General features: G+C 34.7%; 1 protein-coding gene and 1 pseudogene across 2 annotated transcripts; one reads left to right on the plus strand and one right to left on the minus strand.

Moving 5' to 3' along the window:
- Positions 1–7,509: 7,509 nt before the first annotated feature.
- Positions 7,510–16,630, minus strand: LOC134233739 (dynein axonemal heavy chain 8-like; annotated as a pseudogene).
- On the plus strand, positions 11,960–14,137 carry LOC134233737 (uncharacterized). Of its 2 annotated transcripts, XM_062715734.1 has the most exons (3): positions 11,960–12,023; positions 12,238–13,511; positions 13,554–14,137. In XM_062715734.1, exons 2-3 carry the CDS (start codon positions 12,238–12,240, stop codon positions 13,987–13,989), a joined length of 1,710 nt encoding a protein of 569 aa, XP_062571718.1. In that variant the 5' UTR covers positions 11,960–12,023; the 3' UTR covers positions 13,990–14,137. The 2 variants fall into 2 exon arrangements, with proteins under 2 accessions (XP_062571718.1, XP_062571716.1); XM_062715732.1 differs by having other exon boundaries at positions 12,238–14,137.

Raw genomic sequence — 16,630 nt, forward strand, 5'->3', positions numbered from 1 at the left:
AACATGCATTACCAGGGTTTTAGAAAGATAACAAATTACGAAAATTTTTGCATTATTCAACATGTTCAAAAAAAGTATACAAAAATTACAAAACAAAATTTAGATTTTTTTTCAAAATTTGTTTTAGACGAGGTATGCAAATCCATAATAATAATAAACATTTAATTATTGCACACAGATCCATCATCTAGTAGAATTCAACTCCAGGGAAGATCTCAATAAAGTTCAAAGTATGTTGCCCTTTAGGTCAAAGTTTCAAATCGGTATTGTCGTTATTCAGTAAGAACGTATTTTGACGTCGCATGCTTCGAATAAAGTTTCCAATCATTCAAATTAATTTTATAACATATATAAACTCTTTTTATAGATATTTTTTTTATAATTGTCTTCTTTCAAGATCTTAAATTTTCAACATATACCATTAAGGTGAATTAGTTCTCTTACATAGGCAGATCTAGTAATTTCGACCGAGGGGGGGGGGTATATATGGATTCTGAAAACAGATTATGTTAATTTGGAACATGTGTACCGTACAATTTAACACTAAGATATTTGATATTCTAGCTCAATTAAAAGAGACAAAGAACTTGTACATTAAGACATAAAAACTACTGATGACTAATACTTTTTCTATCAAAAATGTTGGATGGTCATTAAAAGGAAGTAAATAAGCAGCTCAATATATTGTTTCTTTTCAAATTGTTTCATGCATATATTTTTAAGAATAAGCACACTACTTTCGATGTAATTATTACTTCACTTTAAAATTGATTTATGCGCTTGGAGGTTTGATGAGGTGTGGATGGGAGTTCCACATTAAAGTTAACGTATTTAATTCCTAAACAAAATGCAAACTCAGTTTCAAGCTTTCATCCAAACAGAACAAAATAGAATCAAAAGCAATTGTTTTCAGAGAATATCTTTTCAGCATCTTAAATTTTATAAATTGTTAACTTTTAAATTATATATCGTATTTTTACTCAATTCTCCTCCATTGAGGTTTTAGAATAACTCGAAACTTCTTGTATTTTGAAGGTAGAAGTATATACATGCGTCATTCACGTTTTATTTTGTATTTGCATGTTATATACAGGAATGTCCACTTTTGTATTGTGATGTCCCCTATTGTTATGCGAATTTTTATACACAAAATATGTCCCCTATTGTGTTGTAGATTTTTATACACAAATGTCCCCTATTGTATTGTGAATTTTTACACACAAATTATGTCCCCTATTGTGTTGTAGTTTTTTATACACAAATGTCCCCTATTGTATTGTGTATAATATTATACACAAATTATGTCCCCTATTGTGTTGTAGTTTTTTTATACACAAATGTCCCCTATTGTATTGTGTATTATTATACACAAAATATGTCTCCTATTGAGACTATTGGCAGCAGAGCAGCTTAAGAATTTTTCATTACTTAGCCCCTACGCTGAATAAAATTTTAGCCAATTATCATATACCAGTGGCGGATTAAAGGGGGGGCGCACCCGGCGCGCGCCCCCTGAAATTGTCAAAGTTAGCGTAAATCAAATATGTCTACTTGGTAGACCTCATTTACACCCTTCAAAATCTCTAGAATCCAGGAGCTTCCGGGGGCTTCGCCCCTTGGGCCCTCACCAAGGCTTTGGTAGACCTCATTTTAACCCTTCAAAATCTCTAAAATCCAGGAGCTTTCGGGGGCTTCACCCCCTAGGCCCCCACCAGGGCTTTGCCCTAGACCCACCGGAGGCCTCAAGGCGGCCCCCAGACCACTTGCCTATTTTGGCGCCCCCCCCCCTAACTCCAAATCCTGGATCTGCGCCTGTATACTAGAAAGATAATTAATGTAATTTAAGGTGACAAAAAAGTGTGAGGAAAATTAAAGATAGTTACAGAAAGATGGAAATTGGAACATCTTAGTAAATTAAAATTTCTTAGTATATGTATTTTTTAAATCTATTTTTTTTAATCATTTACAACCAAAAAAGATCCAAAAAAAAAGAATTCCATCTATTCGATCAGTTTTTGTTTGTATCATCTGTCCTTAACATGATAACAAATCTGTTATTATATACTGCATGAAATTGATTGATTGATTCCTCTGGAGAACTTTTCACTCATACGTAGACGTACACCACCGCTCTCCGGTGGAGAGCTTCAAACTTTGCCCTACACTCGGCAACCAGGGTCATTGAGCAGTGAGGGATCTTTTTTGTGCCAGCACCTACTTTGACTCGGAACTTCGGTTTATACGGTCTAAAACCCGCGGCTAAAGGATCATTTTCACTCAAAGATGATTGATTGATACTGTTTAACATCCCTCTTTAGAATATTTCACTGATATGGAGATGTGAATGGCTGCAATTTTAGGCATATACGGCCTTTGAGCAGGAAGGGATCTTTATCGTGCCACACCTGCTGTGACACGAGGCCACGGTTTAAACGGTCTCATACGAAGGACCGCCCCGTTTAATCACCTTTCACGACAAGCTACTGAGGTAGTGGGGTACTGAGGACCTATTCTAACCCAGATCCCCACGGGGCTTCACTCAAAGAAAACCATTGTCAACTAAGGCGCAGCCAAGGTTGCCAAAGATTTTGAAGGGTGAGAATTCCAAAGTAGCATTTAACTTCATGCTTTATGCATTATAATATTCTTAATATTCTATGAAAACATATTACAATTAGGGGTACTGTAGCAATGAGCTCCATAAATAATATTCATCTGAATATAATGGCAGTATCCATGTTTTGCTCTGGAAAAATCAAAATATATGAGGGCGTGATTTCATTAGTCAACGGATAAAAGTGGCTGCGTCTCGGGAAATACATGTAGTCCTGGTCATGGGGAATTCTAATGTTGCTAGCTCACCAATTATATACTTTTTGACTGTTTTATTATATTTATATAAAATTAAAGAAAAATACAGGATTACGAATGAAGGGGGATTAGCTTCCGGACTAAACGCACGGGGATCAGTCAATCTTTTGGGGATTAGTCCATTCACATGTACACCTACCACTGAGCCATTAGATCGATTGATTGATTGTATGTTGTTTAACGCCCCTCTCGAGGATTTTTCACTCATATGGAGACGCCCTGAGCCATTAATACTTCTAATCCTTCTAATCTGAGGAGATTTGCATTTCTTTTGAAAGCTAAACTTTTGGGTTGGAACTCAATGATTTGAAATATAATTATAACTACCGGTACACAAGTTGAAATACACTCATTTTTCATTTAAAAATCTATTTGTCGTTTATTTTATAATAATGCAGCTGTGGTTTATATAGACTCTATATATAATAACTCTGCATAAGAAAGAGAGAAGGCGTAATTTGGCTCTGGTGTGATTTCGCCTGGGGGAGGCGGAGGGATTCTACTCTAGGGGAAATCCATCTCTATAACACAAGTGCCAACTTTTTTCAGATAAATCTTAAAACAATGAAGACGAGGGTGTTCGCTTATATTCATATCTCAAGCCAAAGGTTTGTTAAAAGTACCCTATTTGCAGCAGTCGCAACTGAAATGTCTTGTAAATTTTCTTTTATGATTAAAGCAACGATTGTGCAAAACATATTTTACTCCCGATTTTTTTTTTTTAAATTTACGTTAATTAAGTTCATTTGTATATTTCTTATAAAAATAAAATGATTTGAATTTAATAAAATGTATAGTAGTCATAAAGATTTGTTGCAATCAAAAAACACGTAATACTTCCGGATCATCGGTTTTCGATGTGAAACAAAACATAGCTAACTGTTGGAAGGTTTTGAAATTAAAAGATAAAATAAATTAATTCCTTTCTAAACTGTCCTTGCTTTGAAAGATTTTTTTTATTTATTGTTATACCTTAAAATAATTGTTCATGTCTGTACGATAAAAAGATTTTAAATGCTTAACTGAGCTGGCATAAAAAAACTACTCATATATTGGACGCTGTTTGAGATGTTGGACAGGTCTATGAGATGTTGAACCGCTTACGTCACAGAATGGGCGGAGCTTAATCACATTTTCATTCGTTGGTGTTTAACAGTGACGAATCTGAGGTTACATTACGGAAGACAGTACAAAATGCATGTATGTCCAAAAAAATTAAAAAATGAAAGGTATAACATAACATTTATTGAATATGTTCTCGAGCAAAATGCGTTTTGTTGACCCTCGAACCTAACGGCCTTTTGGTTCTTTAGGTTCTTGGGTCCGAACTTAGTCAATTAATGTGTAATGGTTTTATAAAAGTGCCTCAAAGATGCAATGTATAAATGTAAATGTTTTAAAGAAGTCGTCGAACCCCGTAATAATGACGAGTATACATGTATGTAAATGATTTTAAAGTGTTTATCGATTATATTCAATAACATGACCATAATCATAAGGCCAAATTAGATTCTTCTTTAATTGGGTCATTTTGCGGAGTGGTACTATCATTGCCCTCTTCAGACATTGTGTTATATTTTTATAGTTGCAAGTATGTCAAATGACAATCATTGAACTTGTTCAATACTGAACAAAAGATTTGATAAATAAAAAAAGAAAGAAAGCAAATGCATAAACATCAATGTCAGATGTGAACTTAATTGCAATCACCATATTGAAATGCCATCAATCATGCCAATGCCACTGCAGCAACAAGGTCAGTGATGTCAAATTGATAAATTTAACGCAGATAGCTTAATTTTAAAACCATATAAGAAAACTTAAATATATATTTTCACAATGCAATAATTATTCATTATTTCCGTATTTGATTTGAAATATTAAACATTCAAGTGCCAATGAAGACGGGGGTCTTAATCAGTGATGAAAACCGGTGGTAATAAGTAAATAAAGGGCACAAAAGAGGGCGTTTTGTTCATTTTGGAAAATGTCCCCGTTTAGATACAATATAACAAGAACTGGTGTGTGAATATTAATGAGTGTAAAATAGGTCCCCGTTTGTGCCGTGAAATGTGCTTTGCTTAAAATTAAAGATATTGATATGTTTTCATTATATTTGTCATCAGGATTACAGAGTGATTAATGTTTTAGGTCAAAAGCCAATGAAATGTTAAAAATAAAGAAGTCCCCACTTTGACAGTCTTTAACCCCTGTCCCCGTTTGACACCCTTCACACGTATGTGTGTGTGTGTGTGTGTGTGTGTGTGTGTGTGTGTGTGTGTGTGTGTGTGTGTGTGTGTGTGTGTTCACATGAATAATGTGCATGTTTGTAGTAATCTACTGTGTTATGTGAAATGAAGTATTTTAGTTACATGTAATCTATTAGTTACACATAAATTTTATAATTATATATTTCAGTCTTAATCAATGATTCATAGAGAAATATTTTTTTAAATTTTATTTCAAGAGTCCATAAAAAGCATAAATTCAAATTACTAGTATATGATGTTCAAACTTTTGAATTTTACCTAAAAAGGTTGATAATGCTATTGAATACGTAATAGTAATCAAGTGTCTGGAATAGCAACATATTTTTGAAGAGTGAGAATAAAACCCTGTGGACTTGAGGTAGTGTAGATATCAATTTAAAATTAAACTTGCTACATAGAGGTAGTGGGTGAATTAATTATAACAGAAGCTGCAGTAACAGTAGACCTAATTTTAAATATCAAATGATCAAGACCATTGATGAGGTTTCTTTTTACAAATGTTCTTGAAAACATATGTAGAGTCTTGAAAAATCTTGCTCATCTAGAGTGCTAAAATTGCTAGAGATGTTGCATACAATTAGAAGAAAAAGACTGTTTAGACATTGATTTAAATTTCAAAAGTCAAAAATCAACTGTATCAGTTTATACACAGGTCGAGGAAACAATATTGTTTGGCGCCAGAATAAATTTACATGCAAAACGAGGTACCCACGTGACTGACAAATCGACCAATCCACTAAATGAGTTGGGTTTCTACAATACATACTACGTTTGTAAAATGCCAGTTTTTCAAATTGCTCTCGGAAAGACATGTTTAGAATGATTACAAAGATGCAAACATTATGTAAATGGCGACTTTGTAAATATTGTTTACTAAGTATGCAACTTTGAGATATACATGTATATACATGTACATGAATATGCATGCTACTAAATCCATGCACGACAGTTATATATAAATGTATGTGAGACTTTAGTAAAATTGTGTAGAATTAATGTCGTACAATACACTTTTGTTTTAGACTGTATGAACCTTTAGTCAACAAATGAATATCAAGTATTTATAAGAACCTAATTTTTATTACTTATGAAGAGTTGGTGAGTGGTATTTCAACGCACTATTTAACACCAAAAACTAGCTTTGTTTGTTGATGTGCCTGAGCATGGAACATCTTATTTTAATTTTTAACAAAAAAAATTAAAATAGATATTAGTTGACTCTCCGACAGGCATTTGAAATCATGTCGTTAATTGACCTGAACCACGTGTTTGAAGTAAAATGTAAACAGGTAGTAGACCAGCATGCTTTACGGTTCATTAATTCATTCGACTGGTTCATTGTTTGCTGTGAGCAGTAACAACAATGTTCATATAATGTAGTTTCTTCAACCTGATACATGTTTAGTAGAGAAGGAGAAATACACAAAGAATATATGGCTGAACCAGGAATTGAACCTGGGACCTCTGCATTACTAATCAGGTGCTCTATCACTTAGCTTCCCAAGATCCATATAGTCTGAACGGCTACATTCCCCCCTCCTTAAACGGCACAAAAGCCACAAATTCAAGGGCCCTGTCAGAAATTACTTATTAACGAACCTAGGAACCCTGCATTATTAGTCAGGTGCTCTGATTACTGTGATACCCAAAGTATATATAGACCAAACTGCTTGAGTTGCAAAGTGTCAATATAAGAATAGTAATTACAGGGCCAGAAGGCCAAAGTTGTTGATGTCAAAGGTGAATGCATATGGTATCACTGATTTGCAACAAGGTCAGTGTAGGAATATTGACTCAAAGGTCTAAGTCACACTGTTTCTCACCATATAACCTAAAGTATGAATTACAAAATGAACTGAAAAATGATTCAACAAACACTGTTTCTGTCGAATATTTCACTTTTTTTGAGTCAAGTTTTAAGACAATGACAAAAACATTAAAAAAAAATTACAACATTCAAGTTTTAATCAAACTCAGCAGTATACAATTTTTGACACATATGCATGAAAAGTCTTTAAAATAGAAATAAATATATATATATTTCAAAATAAAATCAATATCAACAAGAGTATAAACAAATACTTAATGCATCACTGTCTCATAGAAACACAACCATAATAATTTAAATCTACTCTGTACACAACCATTGTAATCACATATTAAATGTGAAAAGGACGGAATAAGATTGGCATTCAGCAAAACATAATACCTAATATTTGTCTATGTAATGCATTATGTCATACAATGAAACTTCTAATAAATAAATTTTTCAGCAAAAAATGTCAGTTCTTATCAATTAATCACTCTTAAAAGTCATCATTTTGGATTTTTTTAATACAACACAAAACGTCTTTGGCAGTTTCTTAAATTAATAAGGCCAGACAGTAGCCGTGAGCCCACGTAGTGCCCATCTCATGGGCGGGATTCCCTTCCTTCTAGATGTCAATTTCCATGATGGGGTCCCGTGGGGCTATTCTTGAGGGATAGAGTGGGCACTGGAAGGAGGGTTCCTGTAGGGCGGGTTTCTCATCAATCGAGTAGCACTGTAGATGGAGGACAGGAGGGGGCATAACCCTGTCTGGAGGCCTGGTCCTGGAATTCATTGGTCGTCTTCTCAATGGAACATCCCCAGAGGTGGATTCCACGGATGTACACGCCCTCTGGTGGATGTTGAAGTAACTGTCTTTATTAATTTTCAATCTGAAGTTGAAAATGATAACATTACTTCAGTTTGATATTAATTAATAAAAGACACAACTAAAGAAGGGAACAAAAATACCAAAAATCAATTTTATTCATTAATGATACAATTACATTGTTATACCGGTATCAGATTCTGTTTCAGTCTTTTGTTAGATCTGGTAGCAAAAAACAAGATTTTTACATTATAAAGATTAGAGAGAAGGTATTGTTTTCACATGTCCAAAATCTCTAAATCAATGTACCAGATGTCATTGGTTTATTACATATAACATCCCATCAATCAGACAGACTCTGGATCAGTGACAAAAATGGTAATCTTGTCCAAACAGATCTACAGGGGAATATGATACAGAAGATAAAAATCAGCGGTGGATCTGATGGTCATCACTCCGCGACACAAGACGGGGATCTGATATTTACAGACATAGTCAATAAAGTCATCAATAGGATAACACAGGATAACAATATCACCGAATTCATTAAAACTGGAGTCTGGGTCCCACTCAGCATAAACTCCTCCCACATTAACCGGGAACTTGCTGGTGGGGAAGTTGACATATACAGAGGGTAAAGTCACCAGGTACAACAAGACAGGAAAAGAAGTAGAGAACATACATGTACAAAGAGATAAGAGGGGGCGAAAACTATATACTGAACCACACTATATCACAGAAAACATCAATGGAGATATCTGTACATCAGACTGGAATAAAGGAGTAGTGGTGCTGAATAAATCAGGACAACACAGGTTCTCCTACACAGGTCAGAAGTCAGGGTTCCGCCCCTATGGAATCTGTACTGATGTCCTCGGTCACATCCTGGTGTGTGATTATCACACTAACTCTGTTCACCTCCTTGATCAGGACGGTCAGTTCTGTCTCTATGACTCACACACGAACAAAGGATATACGGCCCCTATAGCGTTTGTGCAGATGAAGAGAAAAATCTTTTTGTGGGACAACTACAGGGCACACTTACAGTGTCTAAGTTTCTCCAGTGAGAAAAAAACGTACCATTTTTTTATATTATGCAATCTTAAAGTTAACGTCATGTGAATATTTTAAATGCTAGTATTTTAATTTTAAAAGATGAACACACTTTAGAGATATAATTCTTTCTGAGTTACACATATTACACAATGTATAAAGTTTGAAATTTATCTATTTATCAAATGTGAATTCTTTAACATACTAAATACGTACTTGTACGTGACATGGTGAAGACAGCAAATAGAGTTTTATAATATATTGACAAACAATAAATATGTGAATAGTGCAAAAGACTCGGAACCTTAGAAATTCCAGAGGTGTGAATAGGTGCAACGTGCCAAACAGGAGAAAACATCTTATGTTGACTGGACGTACCCACATGAAACCCTATGTATTCAGTCAAATGTTGACGTTACAATCGAAGTTGGTGTTAAAGGGATGCTGAAGTTCCTCATTGACATCTTTTATGTAGTCTTTAGAGACAGAGTCTTTTGATGCTAAAATTATTTTTAGACGTCTATTTGCAATTGATAAGAAGAAAACTCCACATAAAGACATATCGATGCCTTTGAACATTTTACTATTGTTAAATTCATGTAAGTATGTATGTCGACTTTATATATCTTAGTGAATTTGAAAAAAAAGATAAGGCTGAGATCGAGTCTTGCATTTATTTCATAACTGCATAATTCACTGACTTGGACAACAAAGTCGAACAAACAACTAAATTATACGAGAAACTGGAATTAAGACTTCAGGTTTTTAATTGTCAAACTTCTCAAATTATCTAGTCATATTCTGTTATCACCTGCATATGGCTTTTATATTCCAACTTATTCATACCATAGAGCATACACTGAGGAAAATCAATTTTTAAACCGAGACAGGCTACTCACACATAAGTTGACGTTGCAGGGATTTCAACAATCTTGTTTAAATTTAGCATTATGCCTGTTCTTTGGACGTTATAATGGCCTTGCAACAAAAATAAACTATCAATAAATAGTACGTATTGTGTCGAATTTGCTTCATACCTTAGGTACTTTTCTTTTGAGCAATTCATAGGTGGATGTGACCGTTTAATAGGGGATGCTCACGCGATTAACCCATTGTTTCCCTCCTTACCCAAAAGGGTCATGATTTGAACAAATTTAAATCTTCAATACTTGAGGATGCTTACATGTCAATGTGACTAAACATAGCTTTCCTGCTCTTGGGTTTCACCCTTTATTTTCCTACGTAAAAATTGGATCCACCATTGAGGCCCCACCCTACCCTTGAGGGTTATGATGTGAAAAAATTATTCTACATCATTTGAGTATGCTTTCATATAAATGTCATCTATCATGGCTTTGCTGTTCATGAGAAGTTTTTAAAAAAAAATTTAATGTAAAACTTGTATCCCCGATGGTGGCTCAATTCTATCCCTGGGGGTCATGATTTGAAAGTTTTTTTGTTTCTTGCTTAGCCAGTGTTCAGGTGAGCGATGTGGATCATGGGCTTTGTTTATTTCATGTTTACACAATATGTTTTACCTTTCTTTTCCTCCATTTATTCAGAAATTATTTTTTTAATATCATGCTGTAATGTTTTCAGTAAAAATATTTGTTTACTTTTTGGAGAATACTAGTATGCATTCAAAAATGATATTGATATCAATAGACACGAAATCTTATCAATTTGTGTAAACTAGAATTTGAAAATAAATTATTTTAAAATACATGTTTTTTTTTCTTCTTATGGTTGAATTGGACAGATATGCATGTTTTTGTTGAAAGCGAAAATAAAGTTCAAGGGTAAATTAAAGATCAATGTATCTTCGAAAAAGGGTGTAGGCAACTGCGATAATCAATACAACCAAAACAAAATACTTGTATGGAGAATTATATGTACAAATACTGAAAACTAATGCTAGTCCTCTAGAGGCCCGAGGAAAGCAATTACAACCGGGGGGGGGGGGCAATTATTTTCAGTTTTCAGAGGGTGCTATTGAGCAAACACTTCCTTCCGCGCATATGATATATTGGCGTCGGGAGCAAATTTAATTGGGGGGGGGTCTAAGTAAAGGAGAAAAAAAATTCAAAATTTCTTAAAAACCTGACAAGCAAATACAAAAGAAAATTAAGATGTCTCCATTGCCCAAACACGAAAATCCTTTTGTAGTGGGCTGTAGAATCCTCAAACTATTTCCAGTGCCATTTTTAAATAAACACTACCATTTACCCTTTTTTGACTCAAGTAGAATATGCATGCTGAAAGTTGGGGGGGGGGCTCAACTTACGTCCCATTGTTCAATATCTATATTATGTCAATTTTTGCAAATTGCCCAGGCTCCTAGTCCCCCAACCCCGGTTCCGACGCCTATGATGATCATGTAGTTTTGTTTTCTTTACAGTTCAATACAATACAGTGCATATAAGAAAATTTTAGGGGAGTTTTATGATTCACCCTGAATCACCGTGCACGTGCACAGCTAAATCATTAAATGAAAACAGAAGGCAATGCATAAGGAGAAAACAGTTAAAATTAAAACGAAATTACGATATCTTTAATTCAAAATATTTGTGAATTAATTTTAATGACAAGGAAAAAATTAGGTTTTTTTTTTTTTTTTTTTTTAAACTGTCTGACTGTCATTATTTTCAGAGTGAAAAATCTTTCGGAACACAAAGGCCTACATGTATTAAGTCAAAAATAGTTCACTGGTTTTTTTTTTTTCCTTTTTTTTTTATTTTTTGCTTTGTATTATTTCACATGACACATAACACTTTTATATTTTTACAACAGGATATGCAGTGCATATTTTATTTTCCAAATAATATTTCAATACGTATTAGTAGAGAGAGAGAGAGAGAGAGAGAGAGAGAGAGAGAGAGAGAGAGAGAGAGAGAGAAGAGAGAGAGAGAGTCGCATACAACGTAAATTAAATGTTGATTCAAAGTATTGTTAAATGAATGACTCATACTAAAGTGCAGACCTTTAAAGGTTTTATGGTATTTTGCATTATGTTTGGAAGAAAACGAATGATATACGCTGGTATTTACCAGTTATGGGTATTTAAATCTATATTTATCTTTAATCTATCCCGGAGGTGAATTATAGAGCTCGTTCAGGTCTCGACTGAAATCTCATTTTGACATTCCAAAACCTAGCTGTCAACAATGTCGTTTGTCAGCCATTCATAAAAGCTGTAAGTACTAGCAGAACATTAATTAAATAAATTTAATTTTATGAAAACTGTTGAATGAATTATGGAGAAGAAGTATAAAAAAATTGATGTACAAGAAAAGCAAATTGAATGCATATGATATTAATCTCAGTCAGATGTCATAGTTCGAGAGAAATCTTTGATGTACACATACGTACATGTATAAAACATACATTTCTATTTTCGTACTTTTCAGATGGCATTATCTAAACAAAATATTCCCCAGCGAGCCCAGCACTTTTTAGAATGTGGTATTGAAGAATGTGAAAGAAACTGCGAGTTCTACTGCAACCCTTGTCATCAAAGATTATGTGAACAATGCAGCGAGGAACATCTGAAAAGTCCAGAAAACAAGAACCATGAGGTGGTTCTTTACCAGCAACGCAAACGACAACTTCCTGTAGATAAATGCAAGATCCACCCTACTAAAGATGTGGACATGTTCTGTGAAGAATGCCAGGTTCCGTTATGTTCCAAATGTGCTACAATGGGAGACCACGAAAGACATAAATTTGTTGATCTTGAAGCAGTCTACGCTGAAAAATTTGCAGTCTGCCAAACGGAAATCTCCAAAATTCATGAATATTTTCTCCCTACATCACAAGATTTACAGAAAGATATTAAAAAAAATTCCTGGGAAATTAAACACATTATAGACAACATTAGAACATCTATGAAGACTGAAGGTGAAACCTTAAAAAATCTTGTGGACACAGTCGTATCTGAGAACATGAAGCAGTTAGACCAGATAGAGCATTCACTGTTAGAAGATATAAACACCCAAGACAAGACCATGGATGAATACATCAATTATCTTAATAACCTTGTCAAAGAGCTCCACAGATGCCTGTTCTCTAAAGAAACCCAGAAATTATTGTGTGAGAAGAAACCAAAGATCCGATCCATACCAGAAACAACAAAACCAGTCACACCAGAATTTACAGCTGGTCCATACAGCAAACAAGATGTCATCAAATTGCTAGGTAAAATACATGTCCCCAAAACTATGGCAGAGAGGAGAGAAATAAAGTCCATTGAAAGTGTCTACAATACAGCAATGAAACATACACATAAACAGATGAAAGAAGACAGAATGAAATCCGACAAGAAACAAACAATGTCTCTATCTGCCTCTGTCACAAAGGTCAGGGAGTTCAATGTACCAGGTGTTGATAATGTACGTCATGTATCACTAGATCAATCAGACAAACTCTGGATCAGTGATGGTGATGGTAATCTTGTCCAAACAGATTTACAAAGGAATGTCATACAAAAGATAAAAACCAGTGGTGGATCTCAGGGTTACCACACAGTCACACAGGACAGGGATCTGATCTTTACAGACAGAAACAAGAAAGTCATTAATAGGATAACACAGGATAATAATATCACTGAATTCATTAAAACTGGAGACTGGACACCACTCAGCATACACTCCTCCCACATCAATGGGGACTTACTGGTGGGGATGTTTAAAGAGACTTTAAGTTTTATGGGACTAATGAATGAAAGAGAGGGTAAAGTCACCAGGTACAACAAGACAGGAAAAGAACTACAGAACATACAGAGAGATAACAAAGGACAGGGACTGTGTAGTAATCCACACTACATCACAGAAAACATCAATGGAGATATCTGTACATCAGACTTTAATAAATGGGCAGTAGTGGTGGTGAATAAATCAGGACAACACAAATTCTCCTACACAGGCCAGGAGTCAAAGTTTCGTCCCTATGGAATCTGTACTGATGTCCTCGGTCACATCCTGGTGTGTGATGGTGTTAGTAACACTGTTCACCTCCTTGACCAGGACGGTCAGTTCTTGTGTCTATTACTCACACAAGAGCAAGCGATATACTGTCCCCGTAGTGTGTGTGTGGATGATGAAAACAATCTCTATGTGGGACAATACTCCAACACACTGACAGTGTACAAGTATCTACAGTGAAAACAATATTGCAGCTATTCTTAATATTAGATCTACATAAAGTTTTAAATTGCATATTTAAATCTGAATCATATATATTGCAAAATCACGAGTATTTGCGAGGGATCAGATTTCCTCTATATCATTGTTAATAATTATCAACATAATTAAATCCAAACCAAAATATACTGTATACGATAACTTTTAAAACAACAAAATTAATCAAGTTTTGCTAAAGATGTTGTGGATAACCAGAAGATAGACGACATAGTACTCATTTTAGGATAAAAAGATCAAGGTTATTGTTAGTTAGGGTATGGTCGTACCAATGATCTTGAAAATAAATGTAGAACACTGTAAAACTTACTCATCTACAGTCACAATAATTCTTTAGATGTTGCATATAGAGGAAAAAAATGTCTATTCATTTGAATGTTTAAATATGTCTATGGTTTACAGTTTCAATTCATACTGGCTAAGAGTTACAAGGTGGTCAATGTAAGAATGATTCCAGCATCATCAGGTCAAAACGAAAGGTATGTTAATGGTCAAGGGTGAATAATATCACTGAATTTCGAATGTAATATGATTCCAGGGTCAGAAGGTCAAAAACACATGTATGTTATTTCTTTGTAATCCATGAATTTCAAACAAAATGTTAAAGAATCACTTTTCGTAAATATTTCACTTTTAACAAAACAACAATATTACAACGCCATTCAAGTTTTAATCAAACTCAGCAAAATACAATATTTTGACACATATGCATGAAAAGTCTTTAAAATAGAAATAAATATACAGTATATATTTCAAAATAAACACAATATCAACAAGAGTATAAACAAATACTTAATGCATCACTGTCACAGAGAAACACAACCATAAAGATACAAATCTACTCTGTACACAACCATTGTAATCACAGATTGAACGTGATGAGGACGGAATAAGGTTTGCATTCAGCAAAAAACACCTATTTATCTATGTAATGCATTATGTCTTACAGTAAAACTTTCAATAAATCACAAAGTCAGAAAAAAAGTCAGATCTTATTCAATAAATCACTCCTAAAAGTTATTATTTTGGATTTTTTTAATACAACACAAGACAACGTCTTTGGCAGTTTTTATAATTAATAAGGCCAGATGGTAGCTGTGAGCCCACGTAGTGCCCATTCCGTGGGCGGGATTCCCTTCTTCTTGATGTCAATTTTCCATAATGGGGTCCCGTAGGGCTATTCTGGAGGGATAGAATGGGCACTTGAAGGAAGGTTCCTTTACATGTATGGCGGGTTTCTCATTACAGTTGTAATCGGGTAGCACTGTCGACAGAGGTTACGAAGGGAGGCGTAACCCTGTCTGGAGGCCTGGTCCTGGAATTCATTGGTCGTCTTCTCAATGGAACATCCACAGAGGTCGATTCCGTGGACGTACACGCCCTCTGGTGGAGGCTGAAGTAACTAAAGAAGGAAACAAAAATACCAAAATCAATTTTATTCATGAATTCTGTTTCAGTCTATTGTAAGCTTTGGTAGCAATTAAAAAGCAAGATTAGAACATTAAAAAGATTAGATGTCCAAAATCTCTGAATGTTGTATCGGTCTGGAAGGTGAACTGTTCGAAATTGCCATACCTATCTCCACAGTACCTCTTGATGGCTTCCTGTTTCAGCAAGGAAAAAGTCCTCTAGGATTGAAGAATGCTCCTAACCAATAGGCTGGCATGGCCTTCCTTCCCTGTAACTCGCAAAAAATAATCCCCATATAAAACATTAAGTTCTTTTACTAAAGATGAAAGCTTAGTAGGATAAAGTGTTATTTGTTTCTAACTAACTAATATGAAAAAATAAATCTGCATAAAAGGATTCCACTCCCTATGGATCCTCCCCCATTTTCATTTATACAATGCACACCATGCTGAGGATCTTCTCAAAGTGTTTCTAGCGGTCCTCCAGATCCCGGAGCCACTGAGCGGCGTTGTAGGTGTAGGGTGGGGCGGTGGTGCCGGTCATCTTACACCAGATCCTGGGGATCCTTAAGTGGTAGAGGTCATCGGCCGCAGACAGGTAGTGGTCACTCAGCTGGTCACCCATCACATTGTTCTCACAGGCGTTCCTTATCAACTGTAATAAAGAAAAGATATTTGTACCAAGATCAGCAAAAAGAAGTTGATGTCAGAATACAATACCTAGGACAGAGTTTTAGTAAAGTTAAGAAAATAACCTATTGAAATCTTAATCAAATATACGCTTCAACAATTTATACATGTGTAAATTTCTCAGATTATTCGGACAGGAAATTTATTTGGTAAATACAAAATAAGTGAAAACTTACAGTGAGTGTATTTCGGACTTCTGTTAACAGTACTAGTTGGTGAAGAATCTCATACTCTTTCAAGATGAAGCCATTAAAGAGTAGTCTCCAGATAGTTTACGGATTTTCTCCACAACAACTTCATGGAATGACTAAAATCATCAAAGTTGGGATTTAATTACAAAATAATTTTGTTCTACTTTAGAACTCAAGTTATTAATCTGATAATTCTGACAAACAACTTTCAGTTTATCCATGCCATTGACTCTGACATTGTATTGACAATACAACTGAATTTCACATTACTGACATCTGTGATACATTAAAGTTTTAAATGTAACAATTGTACTG

Source organism: Saccostrea cucullata, unplaced genomic scaffold, assembly GCF_032062105.1.
Source record: "Saccostrea cucullata isolate Sc308-1 unplaced genomic scaffold, CSIRO_AGI_Scuc_v1 ctg3912, whole genome shotgun sequence".
NCBI classification, from domain to species: Eukaryota; Metazoa; Mollusca; class Bivalvia; order Ostreida; family Ostreidae; genus Saccostrea; species Saccostrea cuccullata.